The 23,533-nt window shown below is 40.9% G+C and overlaps 1 protein-coding gene across 3 annotated transcripts in view; it reads left to right on the forward strand.

Annotated features, from left to right (window-relative positions):
- cspp1a (centrosome and spindle pole associated protein 1a) overlaps nucleotides 1-23,533 on the forward strand; it is a 204,266-nt gene that overhangs the window by 93,043 nt on the left and 87,690 nt on the right. For all 3 annotated transcript variants that reach the window (XM_078217092.1, XM_078217093.1, XM_078217094.1), the window contains one exon: nucleotides 18,066-18,177. In XM_078217092.1, the coding sequence (XP_078073218.1) occupies nucleotides 18,066-18,177 (112 nt within the window). The remainder of the gene's footprint in view (nucleotides 1-18,065; nucleotides 18,178-23,533) is intronic.

The raw sequence follows: 23,533 nt of genomic DNA on the forward strand, positions 1-23,533 counted from the left end.
AATGCAGTCCACCCTGAGGATGTCAGATAAAGAATACTGTACCTGTACTAAATTATAAAAATTCAAACAAGTTAGTTTGACACAATTTGCTCTTAAATCCATGCTAACTTCCCTTAATTAACCTGCATTAGTCCATATGACTATTAATTTTGTCTTGAATGATCATTTCTATAAGTTTCCCCATCACCAAAATTAAACTGATTGGCCGATGGTTGCTGGGTTCGTCTTTAAACTCTTATTTGAACAAGACTTTTGCAATTCTCAGTCCTCAGGCATCACTCCTGAGGTTAGAAAATTATGGCCAGTGCCTCCGTAATTTTTAATCTCTACTTACTTTAATATTCTTGGATGCACCTCCCCTGGTGCTAGTGCCTTATCAACTCTTAAATTCAAACATCCTATCCATTACAACACCTTATCCGTTTTAAAACTTTCAAGTGTCTGAACTACCTCCTCTTTCACCATGATCTGGGCAACATCTTTTTTTGTTGGTAAAGACAGATGCTAAGTAGTAATTTCATATCTCAGCCATGCTCCATGGCTTGATGGGTCAATCCCCTTTTTGGTCCCTAGTTGACCCTACTTCAGCTTTTCCTACATTTTTACTATTTATATGCCCATGGAAAGCTTTTGGATTCCTTTTTATCTATTATTAATGAGGTTATAGCATGATTCTTAGACAATCTTAATGCAATCAGACAGTCAGCATGATTTTGTAAAAAGGAAATTGTCTTTGACTAATTTATTGAGTTCTTTGAGGAAAAAACAAACAACATGGATAAAGGTGAATCTATAGATGTGACGTACTTGAATTTCCAGAAGGCTTTTGATGAGGTGTAACATCAAACGTTACTACACAAAATAAGAGCTCTTGTTGTTGGGGATAACATTAGCGCGGAGAGAGGATAAGGTAGTTACAGAAAACAAAGTAGGGATAAATGGGTCATTTATTGAGACATATAGGATTCTCAGGGGCCATGACAGGGTAAATGCTGAGCGGTTGTTTCCCCCTGTGGGAGAGTCTAGGTCCAGAGGGCATAATCTCAGAGCCAGGGGTTGCCCACTTAAGAAAGAGATGAGGATGAATTTTTTCTCTGAGGGTAGTGAATCTGTGGAATTCTTTACTGCAGACAGCTGTCGAGGCTGGGTCATTAAGTATGTGCAAGGCTGAGGTAGATTTTTAATCATTAAGGGAATCAAGGGTTATGAGGATAAAGGTGGGGGAAGTGGAGTTGAGGATTATCATATCACATCAGTCATGATTGTTATGGTGGAATTAAAGTGATGGACACAAAATGGTTACCTGGCACACAAAATGGTTACCTGGGAAGGGAAATTAAAAGGCACTGGCTTTTAGCACAGACAGTTACACAAAAAGTTAAAACCTGCAGTATCTGAATTGCTCAGGAAGCTGGTCAGAGCTTGAGGCATTTTAGATAAGAACAGACCCAGAACAATGGGTCTGATAAGGTCAGCTACAGATGGGGACATAAATACATAAATGTAACAAGATCAGCCACTGAATGTATAGATCGAAACCAGTCATTGATAGAGGACGTAACTGCATAAATGTATCCATTCTATGAACAATGATATGTTAACTGTCCATGTCCATACCTGTCTACTTGTAACGATGTGTTAACTATCGATGTCCGTATCTGTCTACTCAACTTGTAACGATGTGTTAACGGCTAATGTCCGTACTGCCTATTGTCTAAAAGGTATAAAAATGACCAACTACCATTGTGTAGTTGAGAAGGTAGCTGCCAAGTACTGCGGAGTACTAGTGCTTTCTCCCAAAGCTTTGTCTGAAATAAAACTGTATTGTTGGAACCTCCAAGTCTGGCTCCGAAGTGGTAAATTTCCCACAACAATGATCTAATTGAATAGTGGAGCAGACTTGATGGGCTGAATGGCCCACTCCTGCTCCAGTGTCTTGTTTGTCATTTTTGGGATGTAATAAGAGACTACCACAAGGATCAATGGTTGTTTTTAAGAACCAGATCAGAACAACCAAGGTATTCTATGAAGTTAGTGTAGACCCTAACTTTTACATTTGATTTTGGCATTAAGGTGAGCATACTGTGTTCCACTTCAGATATGAATCAAGTGATCCACTAGGAAGCTTTTATCAAAACAAATATAACAAAAAGAATTCACACAACTTTTACAATTAAAATACTTAAACATGACCAATTGCAATTCTTAACAGTTAGCTATCTGTATTGTTCCAATTTAGCAGTATCCAGCATAGACATGAATCCCTTTTTTTAGAACCAATTAACATAGAAACCCAAGATGCTTAGGTAGGTAATAGATTTCCAGCCTTTTGACACTTCTGAAGAGTGATCCAGACAGATAGCTGTTTTCTAATTCTCAGGCAGCAACTTCCAGAGAAAGCTCCATCCCCAAACAGTGAAATCTCAGAGAGAAAGGCATATTTCTTGGCAGATTCTAGTCTCCACTTCAGACAGAACAAGAGATAGAGAAATCAACCTCTCTCCAAAAATCTCAGAAGCAGACTGCCGTGAGTTCTCTGTGAAAGCTGCTGCTGCGAATTGTACTCGCATGGTATAAACATATCCCAGTCTCTGAACGGAGCACTTCCGCAGCTTCCTGTCATGGTTGAGTTAGATGAAGAATGCTCATCACTTGAGCTTGAAGCAGCCATTGATTGGCTCAGCAAGCAGAAATGTACTCAGCAAGGGTGGAATTCCAACCAAACCGTTCAAGCAGCGAAAGTTCCATCTACTGCCACACCTTTGTGATCGACTCCTCTGTTGGAGGGTAAGATCTTTTCCACAGGACAGGATTTTATACACAAGAGGTGTAACAGAGGAAATTGCAATAACTACAGGGGCATCTTGCTTCTCAGTGTTGTTGGGTAGGACCTTGCTAGATTCATGCTTAAAAGACTCCATCTCCTTGGACACTTAAGTATGTCCAGAAGCATAGTGTGGTGTGGTTGCAGGTTTATAGTGACGCTAACTGTAAGAGAAGTGTAAGGAGCAGGATATACCTCGTTACCTTACTTTTGTAAATCTTATTGAAGCAAGAGATCAATTACAACACTGTCAACAGGGCAGGACACTACAAGGTTTTTGAGAAAATTGGCTGCCCATCAAAGTTTTTCAGTCTCATCTGTTCCCTTCCTGACAACAATGCACGCATAGTTTGACGGCAACATTTAAAGTTTTGATGTGAAAATGAGTGTGAAACAGGGCAATGTTCTAGCCACTTTGTTTGAAATATTTTTTTGCACAACTTTTTTTTTCATTCTTTCACTGGACGTTAACATCACTGGCCCATCCCTAATTGCCATTAAGAAGGTGATGGTGAGTCACTTTCTTGAACTGCTGCAGTTCATGTGACATAGGTACACCCACAATGCTGTTTGGGAGAGAAATTTTGATCCAGCGACAGTGAAGGTATGGTAATATAGTTCCAAGTCAGGATGATGGTTTGGAGGGAAGCATCAGGTTGTGGTGTTTCCATGCATCTGCTGCCCTTTTTCCTCCAGAGTGGTAGAGTTTGTGGGTTTGGGAGGTGCTATCGAAGCAGCCTTGTTGAATTGCTGAAATGGTTCTTGTAGATGGTACATACTGCTGGCACTGTGTCAGTGGTGGAGGGAGTGGATGTTGGAGGTGGTGGATGGGGTGCCAATCAAGTGTTGTGTCCTGTATGGTGTTTAGCTTCTTGAGGGTTGATGGAGCTGCACTCATCCAGGCAAGTGGAGAGTATTCCTAGGCTCAACCATCTTTAGCTGCTTCATCAATGACCTTCCTTCTATATTTAGGTCAGAAGTGGGATGTGTTCAGCACCTTTCATGACTCCTCAGATACTAAAGCAGTTCATGTCCAAATGCAGCAAGACCTGGACAATATCCCAGGCTTGGGTTGACAAGTGGCAAACAACATTTTGTGCCACACAAGTGCCAGACAATGAGCATTTCCAACAAAAGAGAATCTAACCATTGCCCTGTTTCATGGTACTGCTCTCAAAGAAAATGAGGGATTGCCTCTGGATCTACATGGATCTTTGCCTGGAAGCCCCTTTATTTTACCAGACTCGTCACAAAAAAAAGTTCTCGTATTTCTTCATTGACTCAGGCAGTGCCTCTTCCCGTACTTGGATGATCTCCATCCAGTTTAACTTGATTACCTTGAGCCAATCATGGCCCTTGGCCTGACACTATTATTACTGAGAGCTGAGCAGGCTGCTGCCGATAGCTTATAGGTAATCAGGTGTACCGTTTATCTTGATGGTTTCTCCTGTATAAATTGTTAGTTTTGCTGTGGTACCCCTCAAACTCAATGGTTGGACTTCTTTTGGTAAATATTGAAATGTCTGTTCTCCTATCACTGAGTATTAACTTCTATTTTTAAGGGCCTACCTTTTACCAAAAACATCAGTGATGTGGGCTGCCTTGCCCACTTTCATGTTAAACAATGAGTGAAGATTTGATTTCATTTATTATTGTCACATGTATTGGTATACAGTGAAAAGTATTGTTTCTTGCGTGCTATACAGACAGACCCTACCCTACATAGAGAAGGAAAGGAGAGAGTGCAGAATGTAGTGTTACAGTCATAGCTAGGGTGTAGACTCTAGCTACATTTCTAGCTACCTTCTCAACTACACAATGGTAGTTGATCATTTTTATACCTTTTAGACAATAGGCAGTACGGACATTAGCCGTTAACACATCGTTACAAGTTGAGTAGACAGATACGGACATCGATAGCTACATTTCCAGTACAGAGCGAGACTGCGGATAGTTGGGAACCTGTCTCGGGGGCAGGGAATTCATATGGTGTTCATGGAAGTGGAAATGACTAGGGTTGGGAAGCATTTTCCGATCAGGGCCATTGTGATCTCCTGGACTCGTTTCGATCGCCTCAGGGGGTCGGAGAGGAATTTCCCAGATTTTTTTTTTTTTTCCCCATATTGGCCCTGGGGTTTTTCACTCTGGGTTTTCGCCTCTCCCTGGGGATCACATGGTCTGGAATAGGGGGGTGGGGGTGAGTTAATAGGTTGTAATGAACAAAGCATCGTAGCTGTGAGGGACAGCTCGGTGGATAGGATATTGGTATGTAGATAGGCTGGAAAATTGGGCGGGGATCCTGGATTCAGGATTCAATCCTGGACCGGGGAGCGGCGCGGGCTTGGAGGGCCGAAGGGCCTGTTCCTGTGCTGTATTGTTCTTTGTTCTTTGTTCTTTGTTCTTAGAGAAAGATCAAATTAATGTGAGGTAGATCCATTCAGAAGTCTGATGACAGCAGGGAAGAAGCTGCTCTTGAGTCAGTTGGTACGTGACCTCAGGCTTTTGTACCTTTTTCCTGATGGAAGAAGGTGGAAGAGAGTCTGTGCAGGGTGAATGGGGTTCTTGATTATGCTGGCTGCTTTTCCGAGACAGCGGGAAGTGTAGATAGTGCCAGTGAATGGGAGGCTGGTTTGAATGATGGACTGGGCTTCGTTCACAACCTTTTGTAGTTTCTTGCGGTCTTGGACAGAACAGGAGCCATATCAAGCTATGATACAACCAAAAAGAATGCTTTCTATGTTTCTATGTAAAAGAGGGTGAGAGTCGTAGTGGACATGCCAAATTTAAATCCTTACTACTGGAAACTTCAGTATTACGCACTTGCAATGTGTTTCTAACTGTTACTGGACTAAACTTTGTTTTACATCGGTGCCTTAAATGACATTTCCTGTGGCAGAAAAAATATTCAGCCTCTTTATACTTGCAGGCTTCAGGGGAGTGATTGCCCCTGCACCAGTAACACTACTTCAATCCTAGGTGATTGATTGACCCTTTTAACTCTTCTCGCTCTATCCGTGGCTGCATTTGTTTCCCATTTTAAAATTACATCTTCATTTTGGCGCCACTGCTGACTGCAGCTTCCCACCCTAACTGATGTACCACGCCATTTTGCGAACTCGGAAGCTCCTTCTCAATGCGCTCCATCACCAACGCCACCTTAAAATTTATATCTGCCTCTGCTAATAACTTCCTTTGGATGGCCTGATTATTTACTCTGCAGATTAAACAGTCCCGCAGCATATCATTGAGGCTCCAAAGTCACAGTGCTCTGAGATCTGTCTTAACTTAGTAATATAAATTGCAATATCTGGGCCACCAATATCCTGGCAGATGGATTTGCTAGAGTCACTAGTGAGGGTTTAAATTATTACGGCAGGGGGGTGGGAATCAGGGCAGTAAGTCAGCAGGAGAAATAACTGGAGGAGAGCTACAGACTAAGGCCAGTAAGATTAAGAGGAAGAGCAGGCAGGGAGCAGTTGTTGAACACAGCAGGACTGGTAGTCTGAAGTGCATTTGTTTCAACGTGAGGAGCATAACAGGCAAGAGATGAATTTAGAGCTTGGATTAGTACTTGGAACTATGATGATGTTGCTATTACAGAGACTTGGTTGAAAGATGGACAGGATTGGCAGCTAAACATTCCAGGATTTAGATGCTTCAGGCACGATAGAGAGGGATGTAAAATGGGTGGGGGAGTTGCATTACTGCTTAAGGAGGATATCACAGCTGTACTGAGGGAAGATACTCGGATGGTTCAGGCAGAGAGGCAATATGGGTAGAGCTCAGGAACAGGAAGGGTGCAATCACAATGCTGAGGGTTTATTATAGGCCTCCCAACAGCCAGTAGGAGATGGAGGAGCAGATATGCAGACAGATTTTGGGAAGATGCAAAAACAACAGGATTGTTGTGGTGGGTGATTTTAACTTTCCCTATATTGACTGGGACTCGCTCACTGCTAGGGACTTGGATGGGGCAGAATTTGTAAGGAGCGTCCAGGAGGGTTTCTTGAAACAGTATGTAAATAGCCCAACTTGGGAAGGAGCCATATTGGACCTGGTATTGGGGAATGAGCCCGGTCAGGTGATCGAAGTTCCAGTAGGACAGCATTTCAAGAACAGTGATCATAATTCCATAAGTTTTAAGGTGCTTGTGGATAAGAACAAGAGCGGTCCTCGGGCAAAGATGTTAAATTGGGGAAAGACTAACTACAACAACATTAGGCAGGATCTGGAGAGTAGATTGGGGGAGGGTAAATCAACATCTGACATATGGGAGTCTTTCAAATGTCAGTTGATTGGAATTCAGGACCGGCATGTACCTGTGAGGATGAAGGATAAGTGTGGCAAGTATTGGGAAGCCTGGATAACGAGGGATACTATGAGCCTTGTCAAAAAGAAAAAGGAAGCATTCGTAAGGTCCAAAAGGCTTAGGACAGATGAAGCCCTTGAAGAATATAAAGAATGTAGGAAGGAGTTAGGAGGTCTAAAAGGGGTCATGAAAAGTCCTCGGCAAACAGGATTAAGGAAAATCCTAAGGTATTTTATATGTATGTAAAGAGCGAAAGGGTTGGTCCACTCCAGGATAGTGGAGGGAATCTATGCATGGAACCAGAGGAAATGGGCGAGATACTAAATGAATGCTTTGCCTCAGTATTCACTAAAGAGAGGAACTTGATGGATGAGGAGCCTAGGGTAGGGTGTGTAGATATTCTGGGTCATGTCGATATCAAAAAGGAGGTGGTATTGGGCATCTTAAAAAGCATTAAAGTAGATAAGTCCCCAGGGCCAGATTACTGAGGGAGTCAAGGGTGGAAATTGCTGGGGCCTTGACAGAAATCTTTGTATCCTGATTGGCTACAGGTGAAGTTCCAGGGGACTGGAAGACAGCTAATGTTGTTCTTTTGTTTAAGAAGGGCAGCAGGGATAATCCAGGAAATTATAGGCCGGTGAGCCTTATGTCAGTGGTAGGGAAATTATTGGAAATGATTCTTGGGGACAGGATGTACTCGCATTTGGAAACAAATTGACTTATTAGTGATAGACAGTATGGTTTTGTGAAGGGGAGGTTGTGCCTCACTAACTTGATCAAGTTTTTCGAGGAAGTGACGAAGATGAAAGATGAGGGAAAGGCAGTGGATGTTGTATACATGACATCAGTAAAGCCTTTGACAAGGTACCTCATGGCAGACTGGTACGAAAGGTGAAGTCACACGGGATCAGAGGAGAGCTGGCAAGATGGATACAGAACTAGCTTGGCCATAGAAGACAGAGGGTAGTAGTAGAGGGGTGCTTTTTTGAATGGAAGGCTGTGACTAATGGTGTTGTATAGGGATCAGTTCTGGGACCTTTGTTGTTCGTAGTATATATAAATGATTTGGAGGAAAATGTAGCTGGTCTGATTAGTAAGTTCGCAGATGACACAAAAATTGGTGGAGTTGTGGACAGAGAAGAGGATTGTCAGAGGATCCAGCAAGATATAGACCAGTTGGAGACTTGGGCGGAGAAATGGCAAATGGAGTTTAAACCGGACAAGTGTGAGATAATGCATTTTGGACGGTCCAATGCATGTAAGAATTATACAGTAAATGGTAGAACCCTTAAGAGTATTGACAGGCAGAGAGATCTGGGCGTACATGCCCACCGATCACTAAAAGTGGCAGCAGAGGTGGATAAGGTAATCAAGAAAGCATACGGTATGCTTGCCTTCATCGGTCGGGGCATTGAGTATAAAAATTGGCGGGTAATGCTGCAGTTGTACGGAACCTGAGATAGACCTCATTTAGAATATTGTGTACAATTCTGGTTGCCACGTTACCAGAAGGATGTGGATGCTTTGGAGAGGGTACAGAAGAGATTTACCAGGATGTTGTCTGGTCTGGAGAGTATTAGCTATGAGGAGAGGTTGGATAAACTCGGTTTGTTCTCACTGGAATGACGGAGGTTGAGGGGTGACCTGATAGAGGTCTGCAAGATTGAGTGGCATGGACAGAGTGGATAGTCAGATGCTCTTTCCTAGGGTAGAAAAGTCAAGTACTGGGGGGACATAGGTTTAAGGTGCATGGGGAAAAGTTTAGAGGAGATGTGCAAGGCAAATTCTTTACACTCAGAGTGGTGAATGTCTGGAACGCGCTGTCTGGGGAGGTGGTGGGAGCGGGTACAATAGCGGCATTTGAGGGGCAACTAGACTAATACATAGGATGGGAATGGAAGGATACGGACTCCGTAAATGCAACGATTTTAGTTTAGGCAGGCATCATGATTGGCGCAGGCTTCGAGGGCCGAAGGACCTGTTCCTGTGCTGTATTGTTCTTTGTTCAATAATTTCCCCAGGGGCTTATCCGGTTGAGTTATGCTTAAATTACTGCAATATTACCGATGGTTTCGGGTGGTGGTGTGTTTTCGCCAATTCAACTATCCCAGTGAATGACTTGGAGTTGGGAATGCTTGGGGATGTGAGGCTGAATATTAAATTGTAAGTCTGGGTCCCACGCCAAGTAGGATTGCCTGATTTATCCATCCAAATAGGGGTAGATCTTCTGATTCTCAACTTGAACTGCACTTTAATGTGACATTATACTTATGATCTTGGGTCTGCAAAAGTTTTCTTTATCCTCGTCACCAATGTAATAGTTCCAGTTCACTGGTTCGGTAAATAGCTACAATGTTTGTTTATGTGTAACTATGAACAGTGACTTGCAGCTTTGTGGCTGCCAGTCAGCTCCTGAGAAGGCTCTGAAACAGAAACCCGAGGTGATCCCCCCACCCTGCTCCCCAAAAGGTTCCCCAGGTCATGTGACCCTTACTTTGCAGGTGGATCCTTAAAGAGAGAATCACCACTGGGGACCTGATTTGTGCAGAATTATGAAATACAAAAGTGGGTAGATAGGAAGAAACTTTTCTTTGTTGACGGGTCAATAATCATAGGTTTAAGGTAATAGGCAGGAGATTTAGAGGTGATTTGAGGAAAAACATCTTCACTCAGAGGGTGGTGAGAATCTGGAGCTCACTGCCTGAAAGAATGGTAGAGGCAGGAGATCTCTCAGCATTTAAGAAGCATTTAGGTGAGCACTTGAAGCACCATAGCATACAAGGCTACGGACCAAATGCTGGAAAATGGGATTAGAATAGATAGGTACTTGATGGCCAGGGCAGACACGATAGGCTGATGGGCCTCTTTCTGTGCTATAAGACTCTTATGACATTCAATGGCATTACCATAGCTGAATCCCCAACTATCAATACCCTAGGAGTTACCATTGATCAGAAACTGGAGTGGACAAGCCATATAAATACAGTGGCTACAAGAGCAGGTCAGAAGCTAGGAATCCTGTGGCAAGTAAGTAACTTCCTGACTCCTCCAAAGCCTGTCTTCTATCTACAAGACACAAGTCAGGAGTGTGATGGAAAGCTCTTCACTTGCCTGGATGAATGCAGCTCCAACAACACTCAATAAGCTTGACACCATTCTGGGAAAAGCAGCCCCCTTGATTGGCACCCCTTCCATAAACATTCACTCTCTCTGCCACCAAACAGCAGTGGCAGCAGAGTATACCATCATCAGCAAACAACCCCACTTCAATATGGAGGGAAGGTCATTGATGAACCAGCTGAAGATGGGCGGGCCTATGGCACGAGCCAAAGAACTCAGGAAGACCTGGGACTGAGATCGTTGAACTCCAACAAATACAACCATCTTTCTTTGTGGTAAGTATGACTCAAACCAGTGGAGAGGTTTCCCCCGATTCTCATTGACTTGGGCTCTTTGATGCCAAACTTGGGCAAATGCTGGCTTGATGTCAAGGGCAGTTAGCTGTGGGGCAGCATGTACTACCATATGACCAATGGTTACAATGATTTTGTAACAGGCTCTTAACACCAAAAACTACAACCCACAACAATGACACCTGATAACCATGTCAGGTGCAGCACTTGTGGCAGAACCTGCCTCTCATGGGTTCATCTTTTTAGTCATCAGCAGAAGTGCCCCATATGAAACTACCCCTTCCCCAGCAGAGATGCAGTATGTCCATCATCTTATGTAGATAATAGGAGTATGATGAACAAAGATCATTGAACAGGATGTTGTTGTGGATGTTGTTTAAATGGATCTTTGGAAGATATTTGACAATGTTGTCACACAAAGGATTGTTAAAATGGAAGTCCATGGAATTAGGGGAAAACTGGCAGCATGGTTACAAAATTGGCTTGGTGACAGGAAGCATAGGGTGGTGGTGGATGGATGGATGTTTTTCAGGCAGCAAGATAGTCTGCAGCAGTGTTCGTCAAGGATGCATTTTCGGTTGTTTACCTTTAGATTTTTATAAATGACCTCTACTTAGGTGCAGGAAGTAGCATTAAAAAGTTTGCAGATGATATGAAATATGGTAACATGATAGATGAATAAACAGGATTGTCAAAAGAAAGGATAGCAGATGGGTTTATTGTGGAAGTGTGGCGTGATACATATTTGGAGGAATAATGAGTGAAGGTGGTATACTATAAATTATAGAATTTTGGAAAGTAGTCATTCAAATGTACAAAACTTGAATATTGTCAAAGCTTCTCATCCTGCAAACAATGCTTGGTAATTAACTGTCAGCTGCCATTAACTGGTGCATTTTCTTTGGCGATGCCTCTATCAATCAGAGTCCACTTGCCAGCCAATCGGCACTCTCTTCTCATACAGTATGAAATTGTTGTTTTCCTTGACATTGGTATTCTTACAATTGCCCCGATGACTGCAAAATGAAAAGCTTCAGCAAAATATCTTTTTCAGCATTTTTGGCAAGTGTAGGTAATCACCAAGGCATTGGCTTTCACATATACATGCTTAAAGATATAGGTTGATAAGTTGGTTCAAAAAGCATATGGGTTGCAAACAGAGACATATAATATAGAGATTCTGTTAGAACTAACGCTGAGATCATGTACTAACCGACTCAAGAACAGCTCCTTCCCTGCTGCCATCAGATTTTTGAATGGACCTACCTTGCATTAAGTTGATCTTTCTCTACACCCTAGCTATGACTGTATCACTACATTCTGCACCCTCTCCTTTCCTTTTCCCTTATGTACTCTATAAATGGTATGCTTTGTTTGTATAGTGTGCAAGAAACAACACTTTTCACTGTATACCAATACATGTAACAATAGTAAATCAACTAAATCAATTTTATAGATCACTTGGGCTGGAACTTCTGACCGCTACATTTCAGGCAAGATGTAAAGGCCTTAGAGAGAGCACTGAGGGGGATTATCAGAATGTTACCAGTAATGAAGGCACTCTATTATGTAGAGAGATTGGAAAAGTTAGAATTTTTCTCAAGTAAAGAAAAGAGAGAGAAACTGGGGCTCTAGAAAGGAGAAAGTTAAGTAGTGACTTGGTTGAGGTTTTCAAGATGCTGACAGGTTTTCATCAAGTATATACAGAAAAACTATTTCCTTTAATAGGTGGATTAATAACCAGAGATTTAAAACCATCGGTAAAAATTCTAGATGAGAGTTGAGGAGAACATTCAGTTTGGGCAAAAAATAGAAGGTCATGTCAGATATTGAGAGCTCAAAACTGCAAAAATCTAAGAGGAGTATAGAAAGTAAAACTAAAAAGGAAATTAGGAAAGCAAAGAGATGGTATGAAAAATGATGGCAACTAAAATTAGGAAAGCCCAAAGGTTTTTATAAAAGAATAGGGCCTGTTAGAGACCCAAAAGGGAGGTGTTCAGAAAAAAAAAGATACAGAGCCAGTTTAATCAAGTTGTAAATAGGCTAGTTTCTTTAACTTATCATATTTTATGCATTATATATTATTACAATCAATGTTGGATTCATCAATAGAAAGGTAATGTTAAAATTTGAAAGATGAGATAGTTTGGTCACAGTCAAGGTACATTTCTACAAGAGAAAAAGGTGGGTAACCAAAGCTAGAAGTCCCTGGATGATGGAAGTGTTGGAGAGGGAGCAAAAAAGGTAGGTATTTGACAGATATCAGGTTAGTAACACATGTGAGAACCATGCTGAATATAGAAAGTTCAGAGGGGAAAGAAAACAAGGAGCAAAGAGAGAGACTTACATAGCCACATGAATAGTAAAAGTTTGGTATGACGGATTTGGACCAATCTGGGGCCAAAAAGCATCTACATATGGAGGCAGAGGGCATGGCTAAGGTACTAAATTAGTACCTTGCATCTGTCTTTATCAGCTGAGGTGCTGCTGCCAAAGTCACAGTGAAGAGAAAGTGGTTGAGATATTGGATGGGCTAGAAATTGATAAAAAGGAGGTATTAGAAATGTGTTTAAAAAGTACTTAAAGTTGATATGTTACTGTGATTGGATGCAATGCTGATGCAGTGAGGATGCTGAGGGAAGTGAGTTGGGAATTACGGAGCATCGGCCGTAATTTTCCCATCCTCCTTTGATATGGGGAAGGTGTCAGAGGATTGGAGAATTGAACATGTCAAAAAAGGGTGCAACTATAAACCAGTTAGTTTGGTGGTGGGAAAACATTTAGAAATGATAATCTGGGACAAAATTAACAGTCACTTGGAGTGACTGTGGTTTAATTAAGGAAAACCAGCATGGATTTATTAAAGGCAAATTATTGTTTGATGAGGTAACAGAGGATTGATGAGGGTATTGTGGCCGATGCGGCATGCATGGATATCCAAAAGGCATTTAGTAAAGTGTGACATAACTTGCTGGTAAAGTTGAAGTGAATGGAATAAAAAGGACAGTGGTAGGGTCAGTGCAAAGTTGGCTGACTCAGAGGAACAGAAGGCAGTCATGGACAGTTATTGCTGGACTGCAGGAAAGAATACAGTGGTGTCCTCCAAGACTTCATTTGGCACCACTGATTTTCTTGATGTATATTACAATATGACTAAATTGTTTAGATCTAAACACTTTTACAGGAATTTGAGTTACAAGCTGACCAAGGTTGGGAAATAAATATTCCTGGGTACATAACATCTTAAAATGGCAAACAGAATGGCGAAGGTGGAGGAGTAGCCCTGATAATAAAAGATGATAATCAAGCGGTGTCAGCATGGCTTCATGAAGGGAAAATTATGCCTGACAAACTTATTAGAATTATTTGAGATGGTAATGCGCAGGATTGATAAGGGAGAACCAGTATATGTAATATTCTTGGATTTCTCCAAAAACCGTTCAGTAAGTTAGCACACAAAAGGCTGCTTAATAAGATAACAGCCCACCGTGTTGGGGGTGATATGTTATCATAGATAGAGGATTGGCTAACTATTGGAAGACAGAGTTGGGATAAGAGAGGAATTTTCAAGATGACATCTGTAACTAGTGGAGTGCCACGGGGATCAGTACTAGGGTCACAATTATTTACAATATATTTTAATGACTTGAATGAGGGAAGTGAATATACTATTGCCAAGTTTGCAGATGACACAAAAATAGGTGTGAAGGCAAGTGGTGCGCGTGACACAGAATCTCTACAAAGGGAAATAGACAAGTTGGGTGAATGGGCAAAAACTTGGCAGATGGAATATAAGGTAAGAAAATGTGAAGTTATGCATTTTGGTAGGTACAATAATGGGCTAAATATTATTTAAATGAAGAAAGACTGCAGAAAACTGGAGCACGGATTTGGGTGTGTTCGTGCATAAATCACAAAAAGCTAGCATGCAAGTTCAGCAGATAATTGGGAAGGCAAATGAAATGTTGGCCTTATTAAGAGAATGGAATATAAAATAGGGAAGTCTTGCTAAAACCATACCTGGAGTAAAGTGAACAGTTTTGGTCCTCTTGTCTAAGGAAAGATATTTTGGCATTGGAGGCAGTCCAGAGAAAGTTCACCAGGTTGATCCCAAGAATGGAGGGATTTCCTTATGAGGACAGGTTAACAAGGTTGGGTCTGTACTAATTGGAGTTTAGAGGAATGAAAGGTGATCTTGTTGAGACATATCAGATTCTCAAGGGACTTGACAGGGTAGATGCTGATGTTGTTTCCCCTTCTGGGAGGTTCCAGGACCAGAGAGCATAATCTCAGAGTAAGGGGTCACTAATTTGAGACATAAATGGGTAGGAATTTCTTTTCTTAGGGTTGTGAATCTGTGGCATTCTTTACCACAGACAGCTGTGGAGGCTGGATGGTTAAGTATGTTCAAGGCTGAGATAGACAGATTTTTGACCTTGGGGATAAGGCAGAAAAGTGGAGTTGAGGATTGTGTCAGCTCAATCATGATCTCATTGAATGGCAGAACAGACTTGATGGGCCAAATGGCCTACTTCTGCTCCTACATCTTATGGTCTTTTGGTACAGAAATACTCGGGGATTATAGAACAATTAGCCTAATATCTGTTGTCAGGAAATTAGTAGTCTACAATTAAGGGTCGGGTGACTGAACCCCTCAAATTTTGACCTGATCAGAGAGCTCCAGCATGGATTTGTGAAGGACATTTCATGCCTGATGAATTTGATTACATTTTTTGAAAAGTTGACCAAAGCAGTTGACAGGGGAATGTATTATTATGCATAGAGGAAAGATGGTGGGATAGTTCCTCCTTTTCCATCTCTCAACTGACCGAAGGCCAGAGGCATTTTAAAAGGAAAGTATTTTAATCCCCTGAGTGTTGTGACTATTAAGAACAATGACAGGTTTTCTCTTAAGTTTTAAAAAAAAGTTTATTACTCAGCACCCAAAACATATACACAACAGCAGCCACTCTGTGTGTGTCTCTCTCATTCTCTCTCTCCCTTCTCTCAAGCTTGTAAATGCAAAATGTGATTATAAAAGCATGTGCGGAGGTCTTTAACAATCTAAAAAAAAATCCCTGTTGCACTTGCTTCTTTCAAGATGAAGACTTGAAATGTTATAGGCCTGTGATTCCCTTTTTGGTCCACTGAAGAAATAGAGGTTGACGTTTTTTAAAGATGAGTTTGCAGTGAAATAATGCTTGTAATAGCAAGTTTCACTGGCTTCACTCCAATTGGGTTACAGTTGAACCCCTGCAGTGAAAGCCTACTTTGGTTCCTCAAATAGCTAGGTAAAAGCCAATCAGAATTCTCTGCCTCCTTTGTTGGTCTGGAATTCTTTATTTTTCCTCCTGCTTCTGAAATGTGTCTTATTAACTGTCCTTTATCAGAAACCAGATTTCTGAATGTGATCATTGTATCTATTTTTCATTGTCCTCTCATATTGCCTGTGACGACCTGGCCCTCGATGCACAATAGTATTTGGTTTTCACCCATTCACTATTTGGATAATTGCATTCCATTAATTCACAGGAAAAGCTTGTAGCATTTCAATGCCTTCTCAATGAAATGTCCAGAAAAATTGTTTGCATTTTAATGTCTTGCCCTGACAGGCTGCTAGCTTCCAGGGCCTTTTGTAGTTCCATGTGAATTGACAGAACAGAAAAAGATCACTTCACCTCCTAACTTTTCTTTCAAAAGAAGGGTGTCTTTTCTCCATTTCATTTTCAGGTACAATGTTCAATTCGGATAAATCCATATTACGTAAGAGTGACACTATGAATGTTATTAATATGGACTTTCAGATGACATTTAATAAAATTTCTCAGAAGAGACTTGTGGCTAAAGTTCAAACCTTTGGAATTGAAGGCAAAGTTTGGCCTAGTTGGGAAAGTGGTTGAATGATAGGAGAATAGGGATAATGGTCAGATACTTATTGCAGGATGTAACTTGTGTAATCCTGCAAATATTTATTGAGTTCTCAAACATTCACTGTTTTTACTTATGACATGAATGATGCTTAAAGTTTATTTATTAGTATCACATGTAGGCTTGCACTAACACTGCAATGAAGTTATTGTGAAAATCCCCTAGTTGCCACACTCCCGCACTTGTTCGGGTACACTGAGGCAGAATTTAGCATGGCCAATGCACCTAACCAGCATGACTTTCAGATTGTGGGAGGAAACCGGAGCACCCGGAGGAAACTCACGCAGATATAGGGAGAACTTGCAGTCTCTGCACAGAGTGTGACCCAAGCCGGGAATTGACCCCGGGTTCCTGGCACTGAGAGGCAGCAGGGCTAACCACTGTGCCACCATGCCGCTCATAGAAAACTAAGTTTTAATAAGAATACAAATGCACAGTATTGCAAGAAGTAGAGATGGAAGCATAAAATTAACAGAGATTAAGTGACTAAGCCAAACTTTTGCAAATGGATTTTCTATAAATGAAAATGTGTGTCATCCCCTTTCAACGTAAAAAGGGTAGAACAGTGTACTTTCTAAATGGTGAAAAGGTAGAAACTGGAACTCCAGTGAGACTTGAGGGTCCAGGAGCATTGATCATTAAAATATGGCGAGCAGCTACAGAAAATGATCAAAAAGGGTAATAGAGTGCTTGCTTTCTATCTAGAGGAATGGAATATAAGGGGGTAAAAGTCATACTGCAGAGGCTACAGACTAAGAGCTAGAATGTGTGATTGGCTGGATAACATTTTTGGCAAGCATAGACCAGATGGGTTAAATGCCCACATTTATTTTCAATGTTTCAATATTGTAAGAGTATTTCCACTGAAATTTGCGAGTCTATCTTAAGAGATGGTGGAGGTTGACTCCATAAATAATTTGAAAAGGGAGTTGAACAAGTACTTGTGATCCAGGAGCTTAGAAGATACAGACATAAAAATTGGGAATATGGATCTAAACACGACTGTTCTTTGAAAGAACCAGCATTTCTATGATTATTATTAGTCAATGTGTATCCTCTTTCAGCTTCATATGCTGACATTTGATAACTTTTAAAATATATGTATACATGTCCAAATCATGAGGGAAATCTGATAATGCATTTTTAAATTGCCTTAATTTGAAGAAAATGCATTTCATTCACAATTAAACTTTTTCTGCCAACAGACTTCCATTTTCTTGACTTAACAATGTGTGCCCAGTTTTTGTAATGTGAAGCATAACTTGCTGATACTGAAACCTAAAGTAATTGGGATACAGCTATATTCAACCTCCTCAAAGTGGGGGGAATTGTGGATTATTTTGAAAATGATGAATCAGATTAGATTTTACAGGCCATCACCTTTCACACTGTAGGCAAGGTTGGAAAATTGGGAGGTTAGGCTGGTGATTTTCTGATCCACCTTTAAGGTTCCCAATAATACAATATCTAACTAATAGAGTAGCCTATCTGATGCATGCTTTCAAAAAGTAATTTGTTTATTTTAACTAATCCAGATTTTTTTTGTTTAGACCTAAATATTGTACTGAAACATTTTTACTTTACTGTATAGATGGCCCAGGAATCATGGGAGTACAACCTATGTCCTTGGTCAACTCTCCCAATGGTCTGGTTAACATACCAATGCAAGCCTATCCACAGGCTTCCTCCTTAGACCAAACTTCGTAAGTTTTTATTCTGTATGATCTGTTGTGTCTTTGAGTTAAACTGTAACTTTGCAATGCATCAGTACTTTGTGATATGATCTGGAATGACAGACCAGATGTAGATTTGTATCTTGGTTTACCATGTGCCGTTGATGCCATTTGTGTCAAGCAAAAACTAATGCTTCATGCGAACTTTCTATTTTATCCTAAAATCTTGTTTGTGAACATCATTGGTACCATTCTGAGAACAGGTTAACTGCTTCCTTTCTCCCTCTTAGAGATGATGTCTTGTGCAAAGAGACAGTAGAAAAGGAAAATTGTTGAAATCATGGTCAAGAGCAGTGACATGGGGATTTCTCTTATAAGTATGGCACCTCTTTTGATCGGAAATTTGGTTGGTCAGGATACGTTTATTTTCAAGTTTATACTCCCCAAAATAGACTCAAAAAGATTCCTTTGATATTGTGCAGAAAGATGAAAAGAGCATTAGGATTGTTCATCTTTGTGTTTTCTTTCATTATTATTTCCAGGGATGTGGCATCACTGATGAGGCAGCATTTATTGCTCATTTATTGCCTGATTAACCTTGAGAAAGTGGTGGTGAGCTGTCTTCTAGAACACCTGCAGTCCTTGTGGTGTAGGTACACCGCAGTGTTGATAGGGGGGGGAGTTCCAAGATTTTGACCCAGCAGCAATGAAAGAACTGCAATATAGGATGGTGTTAAGACTTATCTAGACAGCTATATGAACGGAGTGGGAATGGAGGGATACAAAAGAGTGGTCTAGTTTGGACCAGGGAGCGGCGCGGGCTAATTGTTCCTGGTTTCTCGTTTCAAGGCTTCATTCTACGATCATCTTGCTGGTGCCAGTACAGAGTGAGACTGCGGATAGTTGGGAACCTGTCTCGGGGGCAGGGAATTCATATGGTGTTCGTGGAAGTGGAAATGACTAGGGTTGAGAAGCATTTTCCGATCGGGGCCATTGTGATCTCCTGGACTCGTTTCGATCGCCTCAGGGGGTCGGAGAGGAATTTCCCAGATTTTTTTTTCCCCATATTGGCCCTGGGGTTTTTCACTCTGGGTTTTCACCTCTCCCTGGAGATCACATGGTCTGGAATGGGGGGGTGGGGGTAAGTTAATAGGTTGTAATGAACAAAGCATCGTAGCTGTGAGGGACAGCTCGGTGGATAGGATATTGGTATGTAGATAGGCTGGAAAATTGGGCGGGGATCCTGGATTCAGGATTCCATCCTGGACCGGGGAGCGGCGCGGGCTTGGAGGGCCGAAGGGCCTGTTCCTGTGCTGTATTGTTCTTTGTTCTTTGTTTGTTTGTTTGTGTTCGGTTTGGAGGGGAACTTCTAGATGGTGATGTTCCCATGTATCTACTTCCCTTGTCTTTCAGATGGTAGAGGTCATGTGTTTAACAGGTGCTGTCTAAAGAGCCTTGATGAGTTTGAGTTGCCTTTATCAGTCGAATTCACCACAGGTTCAGCACTGGTCACCCTGAGACCTCATTTCACTTGTCCTTACTATAATGAAGAAAACTTCCACCGAGATGGCAGTGGGGAATCTTCCACACCCAAAGCATGAAGAGTCTGTGCAGCATTGTTTGACATTTACATTTTAAATCATTCATCTCTTGTAAGTCCTCAGACTAGTTGAATAATTTTGTTGCTTCTCTCACTATTCTGTGCACTCCAGTTGATTCCTTAATGAGGCAGGTGGGCAGTGAGGGACATCCCACCCAATATTAAATCCAGATAATTTGATCAAACAGCCACATCTGTATGAAAAATATTTTCCTAAGAGTATTAACGCCTGTATAGAAAGATTGGAGAAACTGGAGCTCTTGGTGTTATAACTGGATGGTAAAATCCCAGAATGGAACCCTAGCGCAAAAGACTGTAGCTTTTACTTTTTCAAAATAAAACATGGAGGAACAGAGTCACAGAAACACTACTTAGTTTTAACAGGAAAAAAGCATTTTATTAAACATGAAAAAATTGGATAATACAATACGCTTTTATTCCCCTCCGTATCTTAACAATTACACACAGATTTTAAGATTAACATGGATCACAAAGTACATCTCAAGATATATGGTCTCATTAACACACAATCCTTTTTAAGCCCACAAGATGACTGTGGTAAGACACACTCCTCTCTAAACTCAAGTGAATGCCTGTGGATTTCTCCTAAAAATTCTCCCAGATGATTCTTATACCGTGAGCCACTAGTTGAACTGCGGCTTCCACCCAAGTGATTTCAAATTCTGCTTTCAAAAGTCACACTTTCAAATCATCTTCTAAATTATGCTTTCCCTCCGGCACTTCCATCAAGGTTTTGTTTTCAGGTTTTACACCTCTCCCTTCAGTTGCTTTTGTCTTAAAGGCTTTTACACAAACTCCAAGGTCCAGCCAGCAATTTCCACAATTACTTCAAATAATATCTCCCAAACTGTAGTAATTTCACACAATCTTTAGCACCATTGATGATGTCTATCTGGCCTCTCACAATCCAATCCCTTTTCAACTCTCTGTGACTTTACTGAACAGTAACCTGTTCTGGTTGCCAGTTTTCTCTGTTCTGTTAACTCGATTTCTTGAAAACTTCTCTTCGTTTCTCCGGTTTCTTTAACTAGCTGGACTTGAGGTTTCCAACATCTGTTTTCTTTACCATTACTCCATAGTAGGGCTTTTCTTCTAGCAAGGCTGAAAGAAATGTTCCCTCTTCAAACGTCTAAAACCAACTGCTTCCAGCAGAGCTAGGAGAGCTGCCTTTCCTCTCACTATCTATGATGGTGCAGACTTGACGGGCTGAATGGCCTCCTGCGCTGTAAGGATTCTATGAACTGCAGTCAAATTAACTAAGCTAAAACTTAAAAAATTCTCTACCTTACAAGGCCCCATTTGGTAAGCAACTACTACTGGTTTACTTACCTTTCACGCAGTAGCCCCCTCTAAGCACAATAGAATCACAAGTTGGAATTGAAATTAACCTCCACACACACAAATACCTTTGTCAGGCATGAAACTAACTATAGGTTTTACCCTTTCAGGCACAGAAACATTAAATTAAACCCACTTAAAACGATACCTTATTTCCAATGCTTACCAGGACCTGGGTGGGATTGTGGTCGGTGCAGACTCGATGGACCGAGTGGCCTCTTTCTGCACTGTAGGGTTTCTATGATTCAATACTGATACAAATCCTTTAAAACTACCTTATTTTTCCTAACAAAAGGAGATGACTATGAAGGGCACCTTTTTAGAAGTTGACAGGTATTAGATGACAAAACTAAGATTAACATAAAATCTTTTAAAATTACCAGGGTTACAACTGGTGGGTTGAAAGATTTAGAGCAATATGTTCAGGCAATTTGATTAATACTTAAATGGTGGAGGAGAAAACTTGGGACTCGTTCAAGAAAATATAGACCTTTATAATTGTGGGACGTATAGACTCCCTTCATCTATATTGATCTTTATCTTTGTATACCATGCTTTTTACCAAACCTAACAATTATTTGTCACTGATGGTTACCAAAAGCTAAGGAGGCAAGTCTTTAAACAGAGATTTATAAAATGACTAGTAGAATTATTTTTAATGTTGCCAGTTTGTTAACCTAATAAAGGGAAATAAAACTAAAATGGCAAAACCTATCTAACGTTGTATCCTATTGTAATAGCTTTTCTGTATTTTTGATTACATTAATCTTATTCAACACTCTTTTCCCAACGACCCTTTTCAAAACAGTTGAAATTGATTGTTGTCCAACACTGACCACCTTAGAACCTAGTTTGCATTCTTTGCATTTGATTATTTTATAATTTATCTGATTTTGATAGCCAGAGGTGCTGCTGCCCAACAACACCTCTATCTTAACACAGGTGTCCGACAACCTTCATGGATCTGCTGCCTGTGTGCAGATTCTTAACTAGAGACTCCCAGGTTCACAGTCCTGTCTCCGTTGCCAATTCTCCATCATCACAGGATTTGGCAAATGAACCCTGGTAGAAGACTGCTTATGACTTTGTTTAAATGGGGACATTGGTGTGCCATTATTGTACACATGATCTTGATAGGTTGGTGGTGAGGTCAGTGTTGACCTATCCATCAAGCTGCATTATGCTGAGTCCAAAAACCTTTGGACTCAGCAAGATGCAACTTGAGCGGTGACAGAGAAAGAAATTGAGAGGAAGCAAAGCCTGCATTCTGGATCCAACTACCTCATGGGACGTCCTGCTCCATGTGTCCAAAAATTCAACCTGTTCAGTAACATGAAGACCCGTGGCAGAACCTCGCAACCCCGAGTAAACATCATTTTCAAATTGAGGGACAGCCAGCAATCATGTTCACAGCATTGTCTGTCTTTTCTTTCAATTTGATGTCACCCTTAACCTCCTCCTTTAGCCACGGATAGTTTATGTTTTTGATAGACTCTCTTACTGAATGGAATATATCTTAAGTGAAGACTCTTAAAGAGTTGGTTTACCTTCAGTTCAAAATTAATTGAACTGTATAATTAAATATTCTGTGTTTTTTACTAAATTGCAATTAACCACAAGGAGAGGAAAATATTTACATGTTATTTTGGCCTCAGTCTGTGTTCTAAGATTCTATGACAGAAACAGGCATTTAGCACAACTGGTGTATATAATATTTATACTTCACATTAGAGTTCTACTCGCATCTTACCTCATGTCTTTATTACTGCATCCCTCACGTTTGCATCAAGTTTTTCATCCAATATACCAATAATATCCACGTGGACCGTTCCATTGACGATTTCCACTATTTTGTGGGAGTAAATGGCTATTTGAGAATTAGGTTCTCACTCCCCCACCCCATTGTGAACTTGCCCAGAAGATAAAATACTTTCTCCACATCCAACTTATTGAATCCCTTCATAATTTTAGGAACCTCTATTGGTTCTCCTCTTAGTTACCTCTCATCTACAGAAAAGAACCCTGACCACCTGGTAACGGCATTGTCAAGGCTGGTAACATTCTTCTAATTTTCCCTCTTTTTCCGATGCTTCAATATCCTTTTTGTAGTACGGAGACCAGAATTGTAAATAATACTGCATGTTTGGCCTTTGCAAGGGTCTATGTAAATCTCACATTCTCTCCCTGCTTTTATAATCGCATTCAGAAATTAAACTTAGTACTTCGACCTCATCAACTTATGTTCCTACTTTTAGTAATTTGTGTCTGTACTCTCAAATCTCTCTCCTCTATCACATTATGTTTGTTACCTTCCAAGGAGCAAGTGGTCTCCTTATTCCTCCTTCCAAATGAATCACTTCATACTTTACTTCATTCAGTTAATTTACTATTTTTTCACTCTGCAGCATGACTTCTTATATTTTGGTA

This window comes from Mustelus asterias, chromosome 7 (genome assembly GCF_964213995.1).
Source record: "Mustelus asterias chromosome 7, sMusAst1.hap1.1, whole genome shotgun sequence".
NCBI classification, from domain to species: Eukaryota; Metazoa; Chordata; class Chondrichthyes; order Carcharhiniformes; family Triakidae; genus Mustelus; species Mustelus asterias.